The 20,041-nt window shown below is 39.1% G+C and overlaps 1 protein-coding gene and 1 long non-coding RNA gene across 3 annotated transcripts in view; one reads left to right on the forward strand and one right to left on the reverse strand.

The window, feature by feature from the left end:
• LOC309486617 overlaps positions 1–12,092 on the forward strand; it is a 28,267-nt gene extending 16,175 nt beyond the window's left edge. The window contains exons 2-3 of the long non-coding RNA XR_014201619.1: positions 8,585–9,971; positions 11,321–12,092. This is a non-coding gene — a long non-coding RNA (uncharacterized lncRNA). The remainder of the gene's footprint in view (positions 1–8,584; positions 9,972–11,320) is intronic.
• Positions 1–20,041, reverse strand: part of col25a1 (collagen type XXV alpha 1 chain) — a 719,149-nt gene that overhangs the window by 65,069 nt on the left and 634,039 nt on the right. For both annotated transcript variants that reach the window (XM_082152225.1, XM_082152224.1), the window contains 2 exons: positions 15,315–15,347; positions 15,169–15,204 (listed from right to left, as the gene is read on the reverse strand). In XM_082152225.1, the coding sequence (XP_082008351.1) occupies positions 15,169–15,204; positions 15,315–15,347 (69 nt within the window). The remainder of the gene's footprint in view (positions 1–15,168; positions 15,205–15,314; positions 15,348–20,041) is intronic.

Here is a 20,041-nt window from a genome sequence, read left to right on the forward strand (position 1 = left end):
ACGCCGAGCTGCCCAGCACGAACTCCTAACTTTTCTGCCTCCTTCACTTGGTCCTCCATTAGTGCAACAAGAGGGGAGACGACAACAACTATCGGCTTTGCATCCCTATCGTTCGCCTTAGCTAACTCATTAGCGGAGTGAGCTGGAAAATCAAACTTTTCCCGAACCCCGTGGGGAGGAGGGTCACAACATCATGACAACCAACAAAACTTAGCAAACATTGATCTTGCTCCGGCTTTAACTTCTATATATTCTGCAGTTTTGCAACAACGGACCGAATAGCTTTTCTCACGTCTTTCTCCGCTGCCATTACTGAACTCCAACGCAAACTGACGCACTACATCAACGTCATCGTTCTCAGCCACTCCCTCTGTTCGCTGATTGGTCCTACAAAAAATTGGTTTCTGGAAACCTAAGAATATACAGCAGTCCCAGACGTAGTACCAGAGCCCGTCTACGGAGAGCCTTGGCACTTCCTATTAGCCCCATTGTATCAATCTTGGTTGCAGTTCCATTAGAATTCCACTGGAGGTGATCGCGGGCGAGTGCAGACTGAATGGGAGTCTATGGGGCTAGACGGCTAAATGTGTCTCTTTCACCTGATTGCCGTTGAGAAATCTCAAATTTTATTGTAGGTTTTGCAAGTTCAACATGGGTTATAGGTCGAAAATGGAATGAACGAGTACTTATGTCCTTTCGATTTCTTACAGGTTGAGTTGTTGTTGCCCATAACACACTAGCATTCTGCTAATGAACGCTGATTGGTCAGTGAAGGACTGCTTACGACCAGAGATACCGCTTGATGGCATCGTGGCATCCGAAGCGGGACCAGAAACAAACAAAACAAAAACTCTTCTAGCATGTGTATTTACCTGTGTCAGCTGTGTTGTCGATGCCTCGAGAGAAAAGAAAGTGCAGAGCACGAAAGCACCAAAGTGACTGAAGGATTGCCGTAAAGCAGTATCTCTGGTCGTACGATGTGTATGACGTCATTGACATTTTAAAAGACTTTTTAAAGCAAAAAAGTGACTCTAAAAAATCTAACACCCAGCAATGTGTAATTTCTTTGCATCTCCTTTCGAATACAACATTCAAATTACTAGACAAAAAATTATATCCTGAGAAAAGTGGATTTTGATGGGTATAGCGCCATAGACCTCCATTCATTCTGCACTCGCCTGCGAGCGCCCCCGCATGGTCAGAGACGTGTTACTGCAGCCAGTCTAGAAACCGGAAGTAAGCAGAGAGTGCCAATTCTCTTCCTATTAGACATTCTCTGGTAGTACTGAAGGAAAATGAAATTGAGCGGAAGTGCGTAGGAGGGCGCAGCCAGGCTAGACGTGAACTGCTGCCAAAACTGAAAGAGGCAAGAGAGAAAGGTGAAAGAGCCAGCTTAAGGTATGATAAGCTTATAATTTGGCCGGCAAATGGACCAAAGCAAGCATCTGAATAACTGCTCATGACCTTTATTTAGATTTTTATCCTGATGTTTTTGTTTTGATGTTTTAATTTTATTAATATGACAAATTTACTTTCAAACTTGCCTAAGAAAGGTTTAGTCTTAGCTCATTTGAACATTTGTAGTCTCAGAAATAAGGTTCATGAAATTATAAACATCTGTTCCAATGGGATTCATGTATTGGCCTTATCAGAAACACACTTAGACCACAGTTTTGATAATTCACAGCTAGCTGTTGAGGGGTATAGACTATTTAGAAAAGATAGAAATCATAATGGTGGGGGTGTTGCATTCTATATTAGTGAAAATATTGCAGTCACTCCAAGGGAAGATTTGATGGGCAGCGATATTGAAATGATATGGCTACAGTTAAATATTCAGTTTAACAAACCCATTTTAGTGGGCTGCTGTTACCGACCTCCCAGTTCAAATGTAGATTACTTGGAAAAGATATGTGATAACATTGAGAAGGCAGCTGCTCAAACCAAAGATATCTTTCTTTTGGGGGATTTCAACATTGATTGGTTTTCAAAGAAGTGTTATTTACGTAGAAAGATGATTAGCCTACTATAACTAATGCTTCTAACCTTCAGCAGATTGTTACACAACCCACAAGAATTTCGTTGAATGGTAAATTTAAATCAACATGCATTGACCACATTTTTACAAATGTGTATGAGTTGTGTTCACATGTCATCTCAGTTGGAGTAGGATGCAGTGATCATAATTTAATCATCACAACAAAGAAAACTAAATTGCCTAAATTTGGTGCAAGGATTGTCTATCGAAGGTCTTATAAAACGTTCGATCCTAATGCGTTTGTGGAAGATGTTGAAAGGTCCACTTGGTCGGTGGTTTGTGACGAGGAGGATGTTAATGCTTCTTTACGTATTTTTATGGATAGGTTTGTGAAAATAGTTGACAAACATGCACCAATTAGAAAAAGGTCGATAAAAGGCAATAATGCTCCTTGGTTAGATGCCGAGCTGAAATTTATAATGAGGGAAAGGGATAATGCCAAAGCTGAAACTCTAAAATCTAAAAGTGATATAGATGAAAGGTATTATTGTAAGTTGAGAAATAAAGTGACAAAGCTAAATAGATTAAAAAAGAAAATATATTTTAGCCAAAAGATTAGTAATTCATCAAATAACAGCAAGCAATTGTGGAAAGTTATAAATGAAATAGGCTAATGTGTAAAAAACCAAAGTGTTCTAATATGTATTTGGAAACAGCAGCAGAAATAATTACTAAACCTTTGGATATAGCAAATCATTTGAATGACTTTTTTATAAAGAAAACTGCAAATTTAAGATCTAGTATGTTATCATACCCTAAGGATTCACCTTGTAGTAATGTGAAGAACATTATGAGGAATAAATCTTGTTCATTGACATTTGGTACAGTTAGAGAGGAAATTGTTGAAAGGATGTTGCTCTCTCTCCCGGAGGAAAAAACTGCAGGTATAGATCACTTGGATGGCAACATTTTTAAAACTGTCGCTAATATCTTATGCAAGCCTATCAGTCACATTTTTAATAGATCTGTGATAAGTGGGGTGTTTCCGGAAATTTGGAAGCAGTCTAAAATTATACCTTTAGTGAAAGATGATAGATTAGGTCTCACTGAATCAAATTGTAGACCAATTAACATTCTACCTATTGAGCAAAATATTTGAAAAGTTACTTTTTAATCAAATGATGCAGTACTTTGTATCGAATAATTTGCTCTCCAATTCACAGCATGCTTATAAGCCAGGACACTCCACTAATACTGCATTGGTACAAATGGTAGACCAGTGGTTAACTTTTATGGATGATAAAAAGCTTGTGGGTGCTGTGCTGCTGGATTTCACAGCAGCTTTTGATGTTATTGACCATGACATTTTACTGTCTAAGCTTAAGTGCTATGGGTTTTCACATCAGTCTGTGTCCTATGCAGTTATCTCTCTGGTAGAAGTCAGCGGGTATTTTTCAATGGGAGCTTTTCTGATTGTAAACAGTTGTCATGCGGTATTCCCCAGGGCAGCTGTTTGGGTCCATTGTTGTTTTCTGTGTTTGTTAATGATCTGTCACATGCTGTTTCAAGAGCAGATGTTGTACTTTATGCAGATGATGCTACAATGTTTTATGCATCACCTACAATAACTGACATAAGTTGCACCTTGCAGAATGAACTTAATGCCATTACAAATTGGGTGAAACTTAATAAATTAGCTTTCAATATATCTAAAACTAAATGTATAGTCTTTGGTACTAAACGTATGCTTGGCAATCCTTGCAACTTAAATCTAATTATTGATACAGCTGTGGTAGAGCAGGTGAGTCAGACTAAACTCTTGGGTGTGAAGCTGGATAGTCAGCTCTCTTGGGCTGATCAGATTGATTATATGGTGTCTAAAATGGCTAAAGGCATTGCTTTTTCCCGGAGATGTTCAGTATATTGTCCACCATTAGTTATGAAAACAGTTGTCCAGTCTTTAGTTCTGTCACATCTGGGGTACTGTCCAGTAATTTGGTCCAGTGCTACACAGGGACATCTGAAAAAATTACAAATCGTTCAGAACAGAGCTGCAAGAGTAGCCCTAGGTTGCTCTTTTCGCTCTAGTGTGGATAAAATGCATACCTGTTTGGGCTGGATAAAGGTGGAGGACAAACTCAATATAAGTGTTCTCTGTTATATTCACAATGCTCTATTTAAAAACAATCCAAAATCTTTTGTAGATAAATTTGTTTTTAGTGGGTATTGTCACGGACATGTTACGCGTCAGGTGAGCTCAGGTGTGTTAGTGGTTCCATCTGCAAGGTCCAATTGTATGACAAGAACAGTATTAGTTAGAACGTCATCTGCTTGGAATAAATTGGACTTAAGAACAAGGCAAATATCCAACATATGTAATTTTAAGAAGACTCTAAAACAGATTACAATTAATAGTATTACATCAGTTAATTTGTGACTGTTATAGGTACTGACTTTTTCAAATGCTGTAGGTACTGACTTTTTCAAATGCTGTATGTGTGTGAATGTGTATATGTGGATAAATGTATACATGTGGTTATGTTATATGGATGTTATATTTATGTATGTTATATTTGTGTATTTTAATTGTACATACGTTTCAGCACTTTTATGGGCCCCAGGAAGACTAGCAACCACATTGTGGAAGCTAATGGGGATCCAAATAAATAAACACAATAAAATAAACACATTAACCTGACATCGCTAGCTTCAATCTAAATCGTTATTGCTAGCACAACACAGTAGTAATTCGCTAGCCTGTTAGCGTGCCATCTGTGCGCTCTTTATTTAATTATTTATTTATTTTTCTCGCGCACGAGCTTGCGCCTTTTACGAGTCCATCAAACAACTTAGGTGAGTAGGATCAGCGGTATCAAACACGGTATGTCATGTCATCTTCTCCTCTTATTGTTACTTGCACCTCATGCAACATGTTTAGCATATCCTTCTCTGTCAGCACAGGATTTACATGTGATAAATGCAGGGAGATAGTAAAGCTGACGGGGAAGATTTCAGAACTAGAGACACGCATCCAAGCTTTAATCGAGGTTAATTGTAAGAGTGCAAGGGCTTTAGATACTGCTTTGGATGCGACTAGCTTAGTGAACTCTTTACATTGTTCGGTTCCGGCTGAAGTAGAGCCCGTGCAGCAGGGCAACTGGGTGAAGGTGAGACGCTGTAGTCGCGGGACAAAACACAGCTCTTCCATTCCGATTACAACTTCAAATAGATTCTCCCCTCTCAGTGAAACACCCACTGTGAATCCTGTTGAATGTGCCCTAGTTATTGGCGATTCTATTATACGGAACTTGAAAATAGATACACCAGCCACTATAGTCACATGTTTGCCGGGAGCCAGAGCGAAGCAAAATTTAAAAGTTCTGGCTAATGCTAATTGTAAATTCTCTTAAGATTATTATTCACGTCGGCACAAATGATGTTCGACTCTGCCAGTCGGAGATCACCAAAATTAATGTTAAGGAGGTGTGTGAACTCGCAAGTACGATGTCAGGCACTGTAATTTGCTCTGGCCCCCTTCCTGTTCGCAGGAGTGATGAGATACTTAGTAGATTGTCCTCACTCAATGGCTGGTTGCCTAAGTGGTGTCCGCAAAATAATATAGAATTCATAGACTATTGGAAAAGTTGGCAGACCTGCCTTGTTGAAAAGAGATGGTATTCATCCCTCCTGGGATGGTGCTGCTCTTCTCTCTAGTAAGATGGCACATAGTCTTAGAGCTCAAACATGACAATCTGGGGCTCAGGTCAGGAAGCAGACAGACTGGCTAAACCGACCGTCTGCCAGTTGTCTCACGTCACCAAGGTCAGATAAATCCCATCACATAGAGCCTCTTTCACCTAGATATCATCATATAGAGACTGTGTCTGTTCCCTGAATTAGGACATACAAAAAACTTCCAAACCCAACTAAGGGTAAAAATGTAATTGATGTTCAACAAATAAAAAACAGATATAATACAAATGAGCAAATGATAAAGCTTGGGTTGCTGAATATTAGATCCCTTACTTCAAAAGCACTTATTGTTAATGATATGATTATAGACTATAATCTATATGTGCTGTGTTTGACAGAAACCTGGCTAAAATCAAACGATTACATTACTTTAAATGAGTCCACCCCGCAAGATTACTGTTATAAACATGAACCTCGTCTGAAAGGCAAAGGGGGAGGTGTTGCTGTAATTTGTAGTAATATTTTTAGAATTACTAAGAAGTCTAGTTTCAAATATAATTCTTTTGAAGGGTTGGTGCTTAATATAGCAATATATAGTGTAAATGATAAATCACATTTGATATTTGTGCTGGCTACTGTATACAGGCCACCAGGGCACCATACAGACTTTATCAAAGAATTTGCTGACTTTCTTTCAGAGTTAGTACTGGTTGCAGATAAATTCATAATTGTTGGTGATTTTAATTAATATACATGTAGATAACGAAAAAGATGCATTGGGACTGGCATTTAAAGACATTCTTAACTCTATTGGAGTTAGACAACATGTGTCAGGACCTACTCATTGTCGTAATCATACCCTAGATCTAATATTATCACACGGAATCAATGTTGATGCCGTTGAAATTCTGCAGCAGAGCGATGACATCTCAGATCATTATCTAGTCTCGTGTAAACTTCATTTAGCCAAGGCTGCAAAGCCGACTCTGTGTTACAAATATGTTAGACCTATGACTTCTGCCACTAAAGATTGCTTTATTAATAATCTTCCTGATCAGTTTCATCATCTCAGCATCCCAGATAGCTTAGAAGAACTCGATATTGCGACAGAAACTTTTAACTCTCTCTTTTCCAGCAACAGTTGCTCCGTTGCGCTTAAAGAAGAACGGGAAGAAAACAAAACTAGAGGTATTTCGCATTTCATGGAAAGAGAGCTGGATTGCATACAGAGAGACCTTAAAAGCTGCTAGATCTGCTTATTTTTCAACCCTATTAAAAGAAAATAAACAAAACCCTAGATATTTATTTGAAACAGTGGCTAAACTAACAAAAAATAAAGCTTCAAGCCCCGAAGTTTCCAAGCAGCACAGCACCCAGCTGGCATTCGACTGACCTTAAACGTTTAAATGTGGTTGAAATAATGTCAGTTTATGAAAAAACATTAATTCAACGTCAAAACAACGTTGAACACCAAATGGTTGAAATGGTGTTGTTAACTCACTATGGATTCAACATAGAAATATAAATAAAATTTGAGTTGTACGTCAAATCAACATTATTTTTACAACCATGACAAAATCCAACGGTTATCCAACACTGACACCTGACGTTGATTCAACGCTGACTCTACGTTAAAATGCCAGCTGGGCAGTAATGACTTTATGAACTTCTTCACTTATAAGATTGATAATATCAGGGAGAAAATTATAACTATGCAACCGTCTACTACAGTATCGCATCAGGCAGTGCATTGTAGTGACCCTAAGGAAAAATTTGATTCATTCATTGCTATAGAAGAGGAATCATTCGTTAAACTCGTTAAATCATCTAAATCGACAACATGTATGTTAGACCCTATTCCGACTAAGCTACTGAAAGAGATGCTTCCTGAGGTCATATATCCTCTTCTTAAAGGGACACTTTACCTCTGGAAAGATGAATGTGTATTTAAAATAGGTCATTTATGTAGAAGAAATGTGAAATTATTTTTGAATTTGGAGCTTTCTAGACTAAGAAAAGCCAGAAAATGTATTTTTGGCTTATGTGGATGAAAGACAACAACTCCCAGAATGCACTTGCTTCGCTGCCCTAGGAGGCCACTCCCAAGCCACGCCTACCGGTAAGAGAGGGCAGTTGACAACAACAAAGCTAAGCTACTAGCGAGTCTCCGTGATGAGTTTGCCCTGGATTTCGAGATCGCCCAAAATGTCCGGGATTCGGCTCTTGCGTTCTACAGTCGCCATTCATCATGTTTACTGTGGTGAGCAGGACGAGGCTGAGGGGCGCGGGAGAACGGCGCGAAGCCGGTGGCGTCATTACTGAGACGCACCGGTCTCGCATCTCTCACGGAGGAGCGGGAATTTTCTTAGCAATGTTAAAACGCACATCAACCGATCACTTGTTTAGCGTTCATGTAAACACTACATTCAGATTCACCAATCGGAATGAATTCAGTTAGATTGAAACAAAAGGTGTGCATGTAAACAATGAATGGCGACCGCAGAAAGCAATAGGTCTGTGATAGGTCTGTTAGCGCATTAGGTCCAACCCCCTATGGGCGGGTTTGAAAGGGTGGGAACTAGTGCTTGTAGTCTCAACAGAAATCCCCCCCTCTTACACTTCCTCCGACAATGACGCAAAATGACGATTTTTGCGTCATTGTGGGAGGAAGTGTTAAGAGGTAAATATGGATTTCTCCCGTCTCAGGGGGAAATGAGAGAGTGTTGCACGACCATTCAATAGTATGACTGGGTTTCTAACAATGCAAAGCTTAATGCAAATGGGTGGAGTGTTCCTTTAATATCATTAATTCATATTTGTCATTAGGATACGTACCAAAAACTTTTAAGCTGGCTATGATTAAACCGCTTGTTAAAAAAACGCAACTTGATTGTAAGTTGTCAAAAATACTAGAAAAGGCGGTATCCTCACAACTATGTTCCTTTTTAGAAAGAAATGATATCTGCGAGGATTTTCAGTCAGGATTTAGACCGTACCATAGTACTGAGACTGCTCTCATTAGAGTGACAAATGATTTGCTCTTATCATCCGATCGTGGTTGTATCTCTCTATTAGTGTTACTCGATCTTAGTGCTGCATTTGATACTATTGACCACAACATTCTTTTAAATAGACTTGAAAATGATGTTGGCATTAGTGGAATTGCATTAACATGGTTTAAATCATACTTATCTGACCGTTATCAGTTTGTAGCACTAAATGAAGAGATGTCTCATCGATCACAAGTTCAGTATGGCGTACCACAAGGCTCAGTACTAGGACCGTTGATTTTCACTCTGTACATGCTTACCCTTGGGAAATATCATTAGGAAGCATGACTTAGTTTTCACTGTTATGCCAATGATACTCAGCTCTATATTTCTTCACGCACTGACGAAACTTACCAATTCACAAAATTAACGGAATGTATAGCTAATATAAAAAAATGGATGACTAGTAATTTCCTACTACTTAATTCTGAAAAAACAGAGATTCTAATTATTGGACAAAAAACGTCCTCACGTAATAATCTAGAATACTGTCTAACACTTGATGGCTGCTCTGTCAAGTCTTCGTCGTCGGTTAGGAACCTGGGTGTTCTCTTTGATACCAATCTTTCATTTGAAAGTCACCTGTCTAGTATCTGTAAAACCGCATTTTTCCATCTTAAAAATATATCTAAATTACGTCATATGCTCTCATTGACAAATGCGTAACAATAATTCCATGCGTTCATGACATCAAGGCTAGATTATTGTAATGATATTATGGGTGGTTGCCCTGCACGCTTAATAAATAAATTACAACTGGTCCAAAACGCAGCAGCTCGAGTTCTTACCAGAACCAGTAAGTATGACCATATTAGCCCAGTTCTGTCAACACTGCACTGGCTCCCTATTAAACATTGTATACATTTAAAAATATTGCTGATTACTTACAAAGCACTAAATGGTTTAGCTCCCCAGTACTTTTTGCGAGCTCTTAATGCATTATAGTCCTTCACGTCTATTGCGATCTCAAAATTCCGGCCAGTTGATAATACCTAGAATATCAAAATCAACTGCTGGCGGTAGATCCTTTTATTATTTAGAAACAAAACTTTGGAACAGTCTTCCTAACATTGGCCCGGGAAGCAGACACACTCTAACAGTTCAAAGCTAGACTAAAAACACATCTCTTTGACCTAGCATACACATAACACATTATAGACTTTTATAATTCAATGTTAGGCTGCATAGATTAGGTCAGCCGGAACCGGGAACACTTCCCATAAATCCTGATGTACTCGTTACATCATAATGTACCCAGGTCAGTAGAGGGCGCTGCTGAGGGTATCAGTAGAGGGTGTAAGTTCCCTTTAAATATGTCACTTCCTGTTGGGTGGAATGGCTGCAGTGTTTGAATTGTTTGGCATGGTCGGTCGCTGGAAGAACAAGCTCTGTTGGTTTGTTTAGACGTGTGGTCTAAATACCTTAATGCTGAGAAGGTTTGACTGGATGAGTGGTGGACACTGGGTTACCATTGCAGTACACTGCACAGAATTTACCGTAAAGGCCCTCACATTGGCTATGTTGAGTGGGATGAGCAATGAATATGAATGATTGTACTTCCTGTGGTTTCTGAAATCAGCCAAAAAGCAATTATTGCAGCACACTGCACGTAAGTGTTCATCCTTTATCAAAACAGGTTGTTTTATTGTCCGAAATGAGCGGTGAAATACCTTTTTGTATGTATTAAAATAAATAAATACTTTTTAGAGAAGTTTCCTTAAAGGCCCTCATATTGGCTATGCTGAACGAGATGAGCAGTGGATATTAACGACGGTTGTACTTCCTGTGGCGTCTGAAATAAGGTATCTATTTATTCATGTAATTCTGGAATAGCTAGCATATTTTAACATTGATTGACTTTGTAATAGATGTACGGGCCGTGGTCTCTAGTTGGAACTAATGTTATGTCTAGAGATAATACTTGTATGTTTTAATAAGAATGTGTTTTTGCCTTATTGTTTTTCTTTATAGAATTCGATCCATCCAGTGCAAATGACCACTGTTTTTCCCTACCTTTATTTTTCAGTTTCTTAATAGGATTATGGTATTGTAATCGGTTTATTTTGCTTATTTGTTTGTTTGTTGGCCCAAAAATTAATCCGTTGCATTTTCTTTATGGTTTATTTTGTGAACTCCAAGCTAGGTCATTTCCAACAGCTTCCAACAGAGTAACTAGTGGGGGAAGATACTCATTTTGATTTATACACCCGTGTGGTGTGGAAAGTTTGGTGTGTATTTGTGCACGCAGTGTGCGGTGTAGAAAGTTTGTAATTTCTTTTTGGGGTGTATTGTATTTATTTATTTGTTGTGTATATTTTCTTTTTTGTGAAGTATTGTTACCCCACATAGTCTCTTCTACTGCCACCCTGTATTACTAAATGTGGCTAGCTTGTGAAAGAAATCGAATGAGACCAGAATCCATGTATTTAATAAAAGCGATGTATTAATTTTTATAGCAGTCTTGCCTTAAGTTTATTCATTTAATTGGATAGCCTAGCGGGAAATCCCTCTATTGACTTGGGGACTCCTACCCAAACAAAATTGGAGTGGCATAGTCAAAATCAGTAACAAAACACCTCTTTTGCCTTGTCACAATAAGAAGAATGGCGTCTACGCTAATATTAGTCTCTCTGTTTATCCAGAGGTTTACCGCAGTCCGCCAGATCCAGGCTGTATCCAGATCTGATGAAGGACCTCCGCCTGGACGCGACGACAGCGCAGTCCTGAAATGTCAACTAGGCTATTCCCTGTGAAGGCCTCCCTCCCCTCCCTTTACCTATCTACAGATAAAGCATTGTCGGGATAATTCCGGTTCGCTTGGCTACGTGGAAGCGATACAAATTCTGTATTATTAATTTTAAGGCCAGACAAGTAGTATGTTGAGGGTTGATTTGTAGGGAAGGACTACACGCCTGCGCACATATATTCAAACACACATACCTATAGACTGAACTCGTAATACGCATGTGCCTCACTGGTTCGCGTTTTTGAAGTTTGCGCAGAAAGAACTTAAGAGTTTTCTGTTAAAACGGTGTTGTGTTAGCGGCCCCTAAGATAATAACTAATGATTGTTGCGACAGAAGGGAATCAATCAAACTAACTTTAGCTGGACAATAACTTTATTCTGGAGCTGCTATAAAGCCAAAACACTTTACTTTAATTTCCTATTATCATTGTAAAGCTGCTTTGGAACAATCTACATTGTTAAAAGCGCTATATAAATGAAGATGACTTGACTTGACAATATAACAGGTGTGTGATGTTATGTATATTACAATGTTATGATGAACTATATGCCTTTCCCCACTGACGTTCTTCAGAGAAAAAACCTTCAAATATGTAATTTTGGTGATAAAACGATGAGTTTGAATTAATTAGTTATGGAAAAATAATGTGAATAAAATGATTTAATGCATTTAAAGCACCAGCCCCGCCCCAGATCTATGTAGGTCATCTTACATTTCATACAGTTTATTAGTGACGAAACATGATGCAGGGCAACAATTCACTGCGTGTTGGAGCCTAGAACGCAGTTAGCTAGAAAGCCCCTAAAAATCAAGATACTGTATCATTTGAAGGTATCAGGGCAAAAATGCCTCAGTGCAAATGTGATATGTGCCAAATAGCATTGAAAATGCCGAATAGCATGAGAGAAAATGTGATATCATTTCATAAAAGTAGTAAAAAATCATATTTTGAGGATACTCATCCTCGTGTCATTTTAAGCCTGTATGACTTTCTTTCTTTTGGAGAACATAAAATAAGATATTTTGAAGAAAAGTTTTGGTCTGTAAATATATCTAAATACCAATTCAAATGCAGCTTCTGTTTAGGCTGTTGTAACCTTAAACGTTTGTATAATAAATTCTATGTTGAATCAAAATATTTATTTCTAAAGCTATTTTTGTAATGTCTATTTGATGCTTTTCTCATTTAACACAAAAATGAATTTAAATTATCTTCAGGGGATCAAAATTTTATGCCAAATTTTATGTTAATTTGGTGATAAATTAGCTTAATTAATCGGCATATCATGCAATTAAATTAGATTAAAAAAAATGTCGCTTGACAGTCCTAATTATTATATTACTTTGGGCACAGTATATCATGAGAAAAGAGGAAGAAAAACTAAATCCTCAGAAGCACGAACATACCATGTAACCATGATAAAATTCTGTTGTTAATTAGCTCATGCTCTACTGAAATAAAAACACATGTGAAAAGTGAGTAGGACTAGTGCTCAGAATTGTGCTGTTAAATAGATCCCAGACTGCAATTTTAGAGTTGTATGTTTACACAGGACTTTTGTGTAAACATACAAGTGCTGTAAATGTGATGAACATTTCTGCAAGAGAACCCAAGCTGTTCTCTTGGATTCTCACTCTGAATTTGGAGCAGATTGAATATTCAGTGAAGCCTAACGGTATTTAATTAGTAAACAGAACAAGTAAATAAAGTGTGATGCAAAACATATCACTTTAAAAAAGACAAAGTAAACAAACTATAACAGCATGGTGTAGAATTATGTTTTTACGGCTTATGTTGGAGTAGGAGTCTATGCCAAGGTGTACTAAGGCACAAACTTAAAGGTTCCCTAAAAACATCAAATCAAAAGTGCATTTACAAGTCATATTAGTTCACCTGGAAGCTGACCTCGCTAAAAAGCGCTTTCTTTCTTGAGTAGGTTGGTGCCTGACATTCACATGCTTAAAGCTACACTGTGTAACTTTTTAAGTTGATTCTTAGCAAAAAACACTTTGTTCTATCAAAAGTATATGTGCTCATTCATGTGTAATTACTTCCACCAACTAATAAAGTATTCTCGTAAGCGTAAAATCTGCCATTTATAATACATACGAGCGAGTTGCTCGAATGGCGGCAGCCATGTTGCGCCTCCATCTTGAAAATACATTCGCCAAAGAGGGACATACCTGGAAATTCAAGCTTCGCCTTTCGCGTTTTACACTCAGTGACACCGTGACAAATGCGAGGGGGAGATTACTCGCGACTGCCGGCAGATTTGAAAGATTGCTGAAGATGGAGGATCACGCCTATTTTCGAGGACATGTAGCAGAGTCGCCAAGGAAACGAAAGAGAGAAATAAAACGTCAACGCGACAGGCAAATCAGCAAGACCACAGTCAATATTGGAGTAACTTTTCCCAGATGGAAAGAGCTCATGAGGAGCAAAGATTTTAAAACGTACGCCGAAGTTGCCTGCTTTCTTCTCGACAGGTAATTCAGCCTATTTGTGTAAAATCGAAGTTTTATAGTTGCTTGTCTAACCATAGCAAGGTTGTGCTGCTTTTGCAGAATACGAAAATAATGAAAACATAAAACTATTATTCATTTTACACAGAGGTCATAAATTACATGTTAACTGACTAAATAACTAAATGCACTTTGTAATAGTTTTCTAAAGTAACCTCATCACTTGAAGGAACACTCATGGACGAAGTCGAACTGGAAGCCATGTTAATCTTGGAATAATACGTCCACCGTATGAGTTAAAATGCCCTCGGAATTGAAAGGAACAGAAACTAATATTCACTGGGTAGTCATATACAATTTCACCGCTAGATGGGGGAAAATATCACACAGTGTAGCTTTAAAGGGTTAGTTCACCCAAAAATGAAAATTCTGACAGTAATTACTGGCCGGCCAAAGGCGATGTTTAAAATAGTCCAAGTGACTACAGTGGCTCAACCATACGTTTATCAAGCGACGAGAATACTTTTTGTGTGCAACAAACAAACAAAAATAAGGACTTTATTCAACTATTAATTTTCTTCTGTGTGGGCCTCTGAGTGAGTTCACGTAGTGTAACAGCGCAGCGCTTCTGTGTTGTACGTCAGAACGTAGGCTCACTATTGGCCAGCATCACACACATCACACACATGACCAGCGTCGTCCAATAGTGAGCCTCCGTTCTGACGTACAACCTAGAAGCGCTGCACTGTTACACTACGATAAACTTATGTTTGAGCCACTGTAGTCACTTGGACTATTTTAAACATTGTCTTTACTAACTTTCTGGGCCGGCAAGTTTCAATTACAGAGAAGCCTATGGAGGAGTGAGACAGCTCTCAGATTTAATCAAAAATATCTTAATTTGTGTTCCGAATATTTGAATATGAAGTCTTACGGGGTTGGAACAACATGAGGGTGAGTAATTACTGACAGAATTTTCATTTTTGGGTGAACTAACCCTTTAATAGTAGCAAGCAAATGTTGGTAAGCTTTGCTTCATACAGCAATACGGTGCAAAAAAAAGTTTGTATGCTATAATACTTTTTGGTACTTTAATACTTAATGAATACATGTTTTATTAAAACAAATTCTCACTGTTTTCCATAAATGAATCAGCTGCAATTAAGACACATGTGCAGTCCTTTGTTCCAAACCATAACAATCTTAAGTGAATACTCAGTGCAGTATGCAGTTTTACCTTTTGTCCTCCACGTCCTGGTTCTCCTGGCTCACCCTGTGATAATAAGAATGCCTGTAAGTGCTCATCTGTATGTCAAATGAAAAAGCAGATCTTGCTAACAACACGGACTTAAAGATAAAAATAATTCTGAGGTTCTGTTTTACCTTAATTCCAGCGGCAGAGGATCCTGCATTACCCTGTGAGAGATATAAAATTCATAGTAAATTTGTTTTGGTCAAAACTGAGCCATTTAAAACTGTTGCATCCAACATATTTAAAGTGTAGCATCTTTTTTATACCACATGGTGGTGTTTTTTGGAAATGGTGGAAGCTGCTGCTGCTGCATGCTGCTGAGCATGCCAAAGTAAAAGGTTAAACTGGTGCACAAAGCGGCTCATCAGATTGTGTGAGTATACAAGCAAAGCAGATTAGCTGAAGTGAAACACATAAGGAAAGATTAACATCCATTAGCTAAAGCTTCTACCGCTGCCATAACACCAATAGGACAAAAGGGGAAAAAGAAGGAAGGAGATTGCCTTTGATTGGGTATATTCTATCATAGCAATTGTGCAGAAAGTTCATGGAGGGTCTTCATTTAAGGTTAGCTGCTGTGTAATCGACTGTCACTACATTGTGCTTTTATGGCAAAATATATGTACCAACCAGATATGTACCACCAGGCTTATTTGGTTGAATTTTATACTGTACTTATACTTTATGTATGTACTACTCATTTTATATTTTAATAGTGAATAAGGATAATAATGTAACTATTAGTAATGAACTAAAGTAACATCTGGTAAGAGGGGGATTCAGAGTGAAATCTTATTGCAGCCACTGTTTTCAGTAAACGTGATGAGAGATCCCAATCACAGATTTTAACAGGTGCTGAAAGCTGAGTTAATCACAGATTTATAAGGGGACTGACATGCAAGACAGTCTAGAAATGTTTGGTATAATCCCCGGTAGCAATTGTGCATTGAGGTCATGAGCATCCATTGCTCATGTAAGGTCATGGAGAGTGTTCTGTTCGTTTAAGGTTAGCTTCTGTTTTAACTGATTTAAGTTAGTCACTAGATTGTGCTATTATGCCCAAATTTCCATGTACCATTTAAACCTCCACATTCCTTTGCATTAAGGAGGTTAAATATCAATGAGAATGAGGTTCTGATGAGGAGTGTAATCAGTTTAATGTGCCTTCAAAGCTAATGTTAAAGCACTAATTACAGTACTAACTCATTGACTCAATGCCATCACTGTTTCATTTATCTTATAAAAATTCAATGAAAACAAACCCACAAAACAGGATTTATGATGGTATCATATATCAAGTCAAGGCAACCTAAATAAATTAATAAAATACACTTGTGTAAACGTTTCTTATCTTGCACACAAACACACTGTGCAGCATCTGTGTCACATTAAACAGATGTGTGCCAGCGCAGAGCAGATCATTGAAATTCAAAACAGTGAGATGGTTGAGTTCAGTCTGGATGAGGGAGCTGGCACAGTGGATGCACAGGTGCAACAGAATATCTGAAAATGTCTTTCTGCTTCAAAGTGCCATGTTTCCCAAGGGAACATAATCTGGAAAAAACACAATGTGTTTGTTTCAATCTCCCTGAGAAAAACATGAAATGAGAATTCTCTCCATCTGTTGTTTTTTAATCTTTTTAACAAGTTTTATGTTTATACTTTGTGATCAGACAAAAATATATACATAAAAAAGACTTGAAGATTAAAGGGATAGTTCACTTTGAAATTAATTTTTGGTATGTTTTAGCTTACCTCAAGGGCATCCAAGATGTAGGTGTCTTTTTTTCCGCAGTAGTTTCAATTTTGATATTTTTAGGTTAAACCGTTCTTGTCTGTCAGTCATATAATGCAGGTCTATGGTCACCACCTCAAAGAGCATGCACAGAGTCCAAATTAAAACAATTCCCCGTCGTCCAAATTAAACAATTCCCCATCGTAAGTACACATTGATGGCCTAAGACACGAAACGAGCGGTTTGTGTGAGAAAACGAACAGTATTTATATCGTTTTTACCTCTTATACACAGCCATGTCCGAGTGATCTGATCTGATGTGTACGCAGACTAGTGCATAGATATATACACTAGATGTCGCCTTAAAGACATTCGTTCCAATGAACTGCCGTAGACAAGGCGACATCTAGTGTGTATATATCTATGCATCAGTCTGCGTTACACGTCAGATCAGATCACTCGGACATGGCTGTGTATAAGAGGTAAAAAACGATATAAATACTGTTCGTTTTCTCACACAAACCGCTCGTTTCGTGTCTTAGCTCAATGTGTACTTACGATGGGGAATTGTTTAATTTGGACGACGGGGAATTGTTTTAATTTGGACTCTGTGCATGCTCTTTGAGGTGGTGACCATAGACCGGCATTATATGACTGACAGACAAGAACGGTTTGACCTAAAAATATCAAAATTGAAACTACTGCGGATAAAAAGACACCTACATCTTGGATGCCCTTGAGGTAAGCTAAAACATACAAAAATTTATTTCAAAGTGAACTATCCCTTTAATAATAACCATTGCTTTGGCTACATCTGTAACGTGTATGTTCTGTTTTGGTTTAGTTTTCTCTGTGTTTCCTATGCTTCCTATGCTCATGTGCCTGTGTTCTGTGTTAGTTTCCTTGGTTGTTAATTAATCCCACACCTGTTCCTAGTTCTGTTAATTATTTCTCCCTGTGTACCCTGAGTTCTGTCTGTTCTTTGTCCGGCATTGTTTTGCTTTTATGTTATATGTGGTAGTGTTCATTGTATTATTCCCTGTGATTCTCCTGAGTGTTCAGTGTTGGATTAAGATTAAAGACTGTTCTGTGATATTGCTTCGTCCTTGTGCGCTTCATTACAGACACTCATGTGTGATAGAATACCAGACCTAACAAAATTACGAAAATGGACTTGCTGGCCATCCAACTGCTCTGCCTAGAGCAAGAGCAGCTACACCAGAGGATTTTTACAACTGTCTTGCCTAACGAACTTCCTTATCACTCCTTGTGCAAATTCTATCTGACCAGCCTAAACGATCGCACCAAGGCACGCCTGCCCAGTGATGCTGCTCGGGGGACATTCACTGAGATTGTGGAGTGCCTGCTGGTGAACTGCGGGTCTGCCTTCACCATCTGCGCTGCTGAGGAGGACGTCACCAGCCCCACTCCAGATCGAGAGCCCATCCAGCCGCCATGAAAGGGCCAGTAGAGAGGACTGGGCCAACCATCACCCCGGTGCCTGAGCCAATGGAAAAGTCTGACCAGGTGCGTGGGACGAAAGAAAGCCCCGCACACACTCCCGCCATTGAGAGTAAGCTGCAGCTGGCCTCTACAAATTGTTGTGAGGATTCAGAAGCGGATTTTACTCTTCAGCTCCTCGGCTCCTCCTTTGTTTGCTCCACAATGCTGTGTGGATGCATCTCGGATCTTCCAGTCACCAGCTCCGCCTTGGATTAAGGATCCCCTGGCTCTACCTCCAGCCCCCAGCTATCACTCCACCTCAGCTCGGCGACCAGTCGGTTCCATATTGGCTCTTCCCTCCCTCAGCTCCACCTGGGACTATCGCCCTTATGGCTCCTTTCGGCTCTGCCTTCCGGGCCTCCGTCTTCCCTCCAGCTCCGTCTTGGTCCTCTGGCATCCTGGGCTCCACCTTGGACGCTCGGCTCTTCGGTTGCGCCTTGGTCTCCACCTCCATTGGCACAGTCGCCGTCCATCGACCCCCTGGTTTCATCACCCAAGTCTCCACCATGGGTCCTCCCTCCCTCGACTTCGCAGAGGACTTTAGTCCTGGCTGTACGCCTGGCTACTCCTGCTCTCCTCTCCTCCCAGGCTCCTCCCGCTGTCATGTCCATTACCGCTGTCGTAAATAATTTAGCCTACCGCAGCCTACCATCGCACGCACGCTATTCGTTTATCCAGCACCGGCTTTGTAAATAACTATGTCCACAGACAAGGTAGAGTATGTTGCATGATTTTATGAAAGTATGATGTATTGCGACATCAGAAAATCTTTTTTTTTTTTTTATTGTGTGAAACGGTAAATTTGAAACGGTCTAGCAATAGCAAGATAGGTTTACACAAGGATGAAAAATAAAAACGGATTGCCTAACAATCCTGTAATAGCCATTTGCATTGTCTGTGAAAATCTTGAGCATTTTATTGGAAAAAAAGTTGCAGAGACAGGTGACACCGTTTTAGTCCAATGTTCACTCTAGTTTGAGCACTTTCTCTATCATGCTCCCGTTTTCTTTTCTTCACCTCCTCCGACTTCATACCCTTCCTTTTATTTGCAGACTCCGTCATGATGACAATTCAAAACCTACCTGGCTGCTAGGTATCTTCCATTTATATGTACTTGCCGAGTACGCTCCACCCAGAGCCTTGCTCCACCTATCGGCTATTGTAACGCTTGCCATAAAGCAAGTCAAATTTGTAGTTTCTTATGTCTCATTCGAACTACGGATCCCCTATCCGATCTAGAAAACTTGCATAGTGCAGTTATAGTGGATATAGGGCTACAAAGCGAATGCAGAAGTGCTGAAACAATTTTGGAAACATTATTTTAAGGTACAAAAGAATCTTTGGTGTTGCTTTAAGTTCCAGGTAAAAAATTGCCCCTCAGGAAGTAGTACTTTTTCAAAGTTCAGGAACTTTTGGGGGTGGGACATTGGCGCTGAACATGCTAATTGGTTGAGTTCATGCAGCATTTTGATTGGTTGACTCCACACATGATTTTATTTCAGCCATCATTTTTAAAAGTCAGTTGTGGTGCGTGCAGTAAGAGTAGTTTGCTATTCTAATCAACAATGGAGTTTAATAATACTAATGATGGACCGACGACGAGGTTCAGGTTTTATTAAG

The sequence above is a fragment of the Leuciscus leuciscus genome (genome assembly GCF_965113295.1).
Source record: "Leuciscus leuciscus genome assembly, chromosome: 2".
NCBI lineage: Eukaryota > Metazoa > Chordata > Actinopteri > Cypriniformes > Leuciscidae > Leuciscus > Leuciscus leuciscus.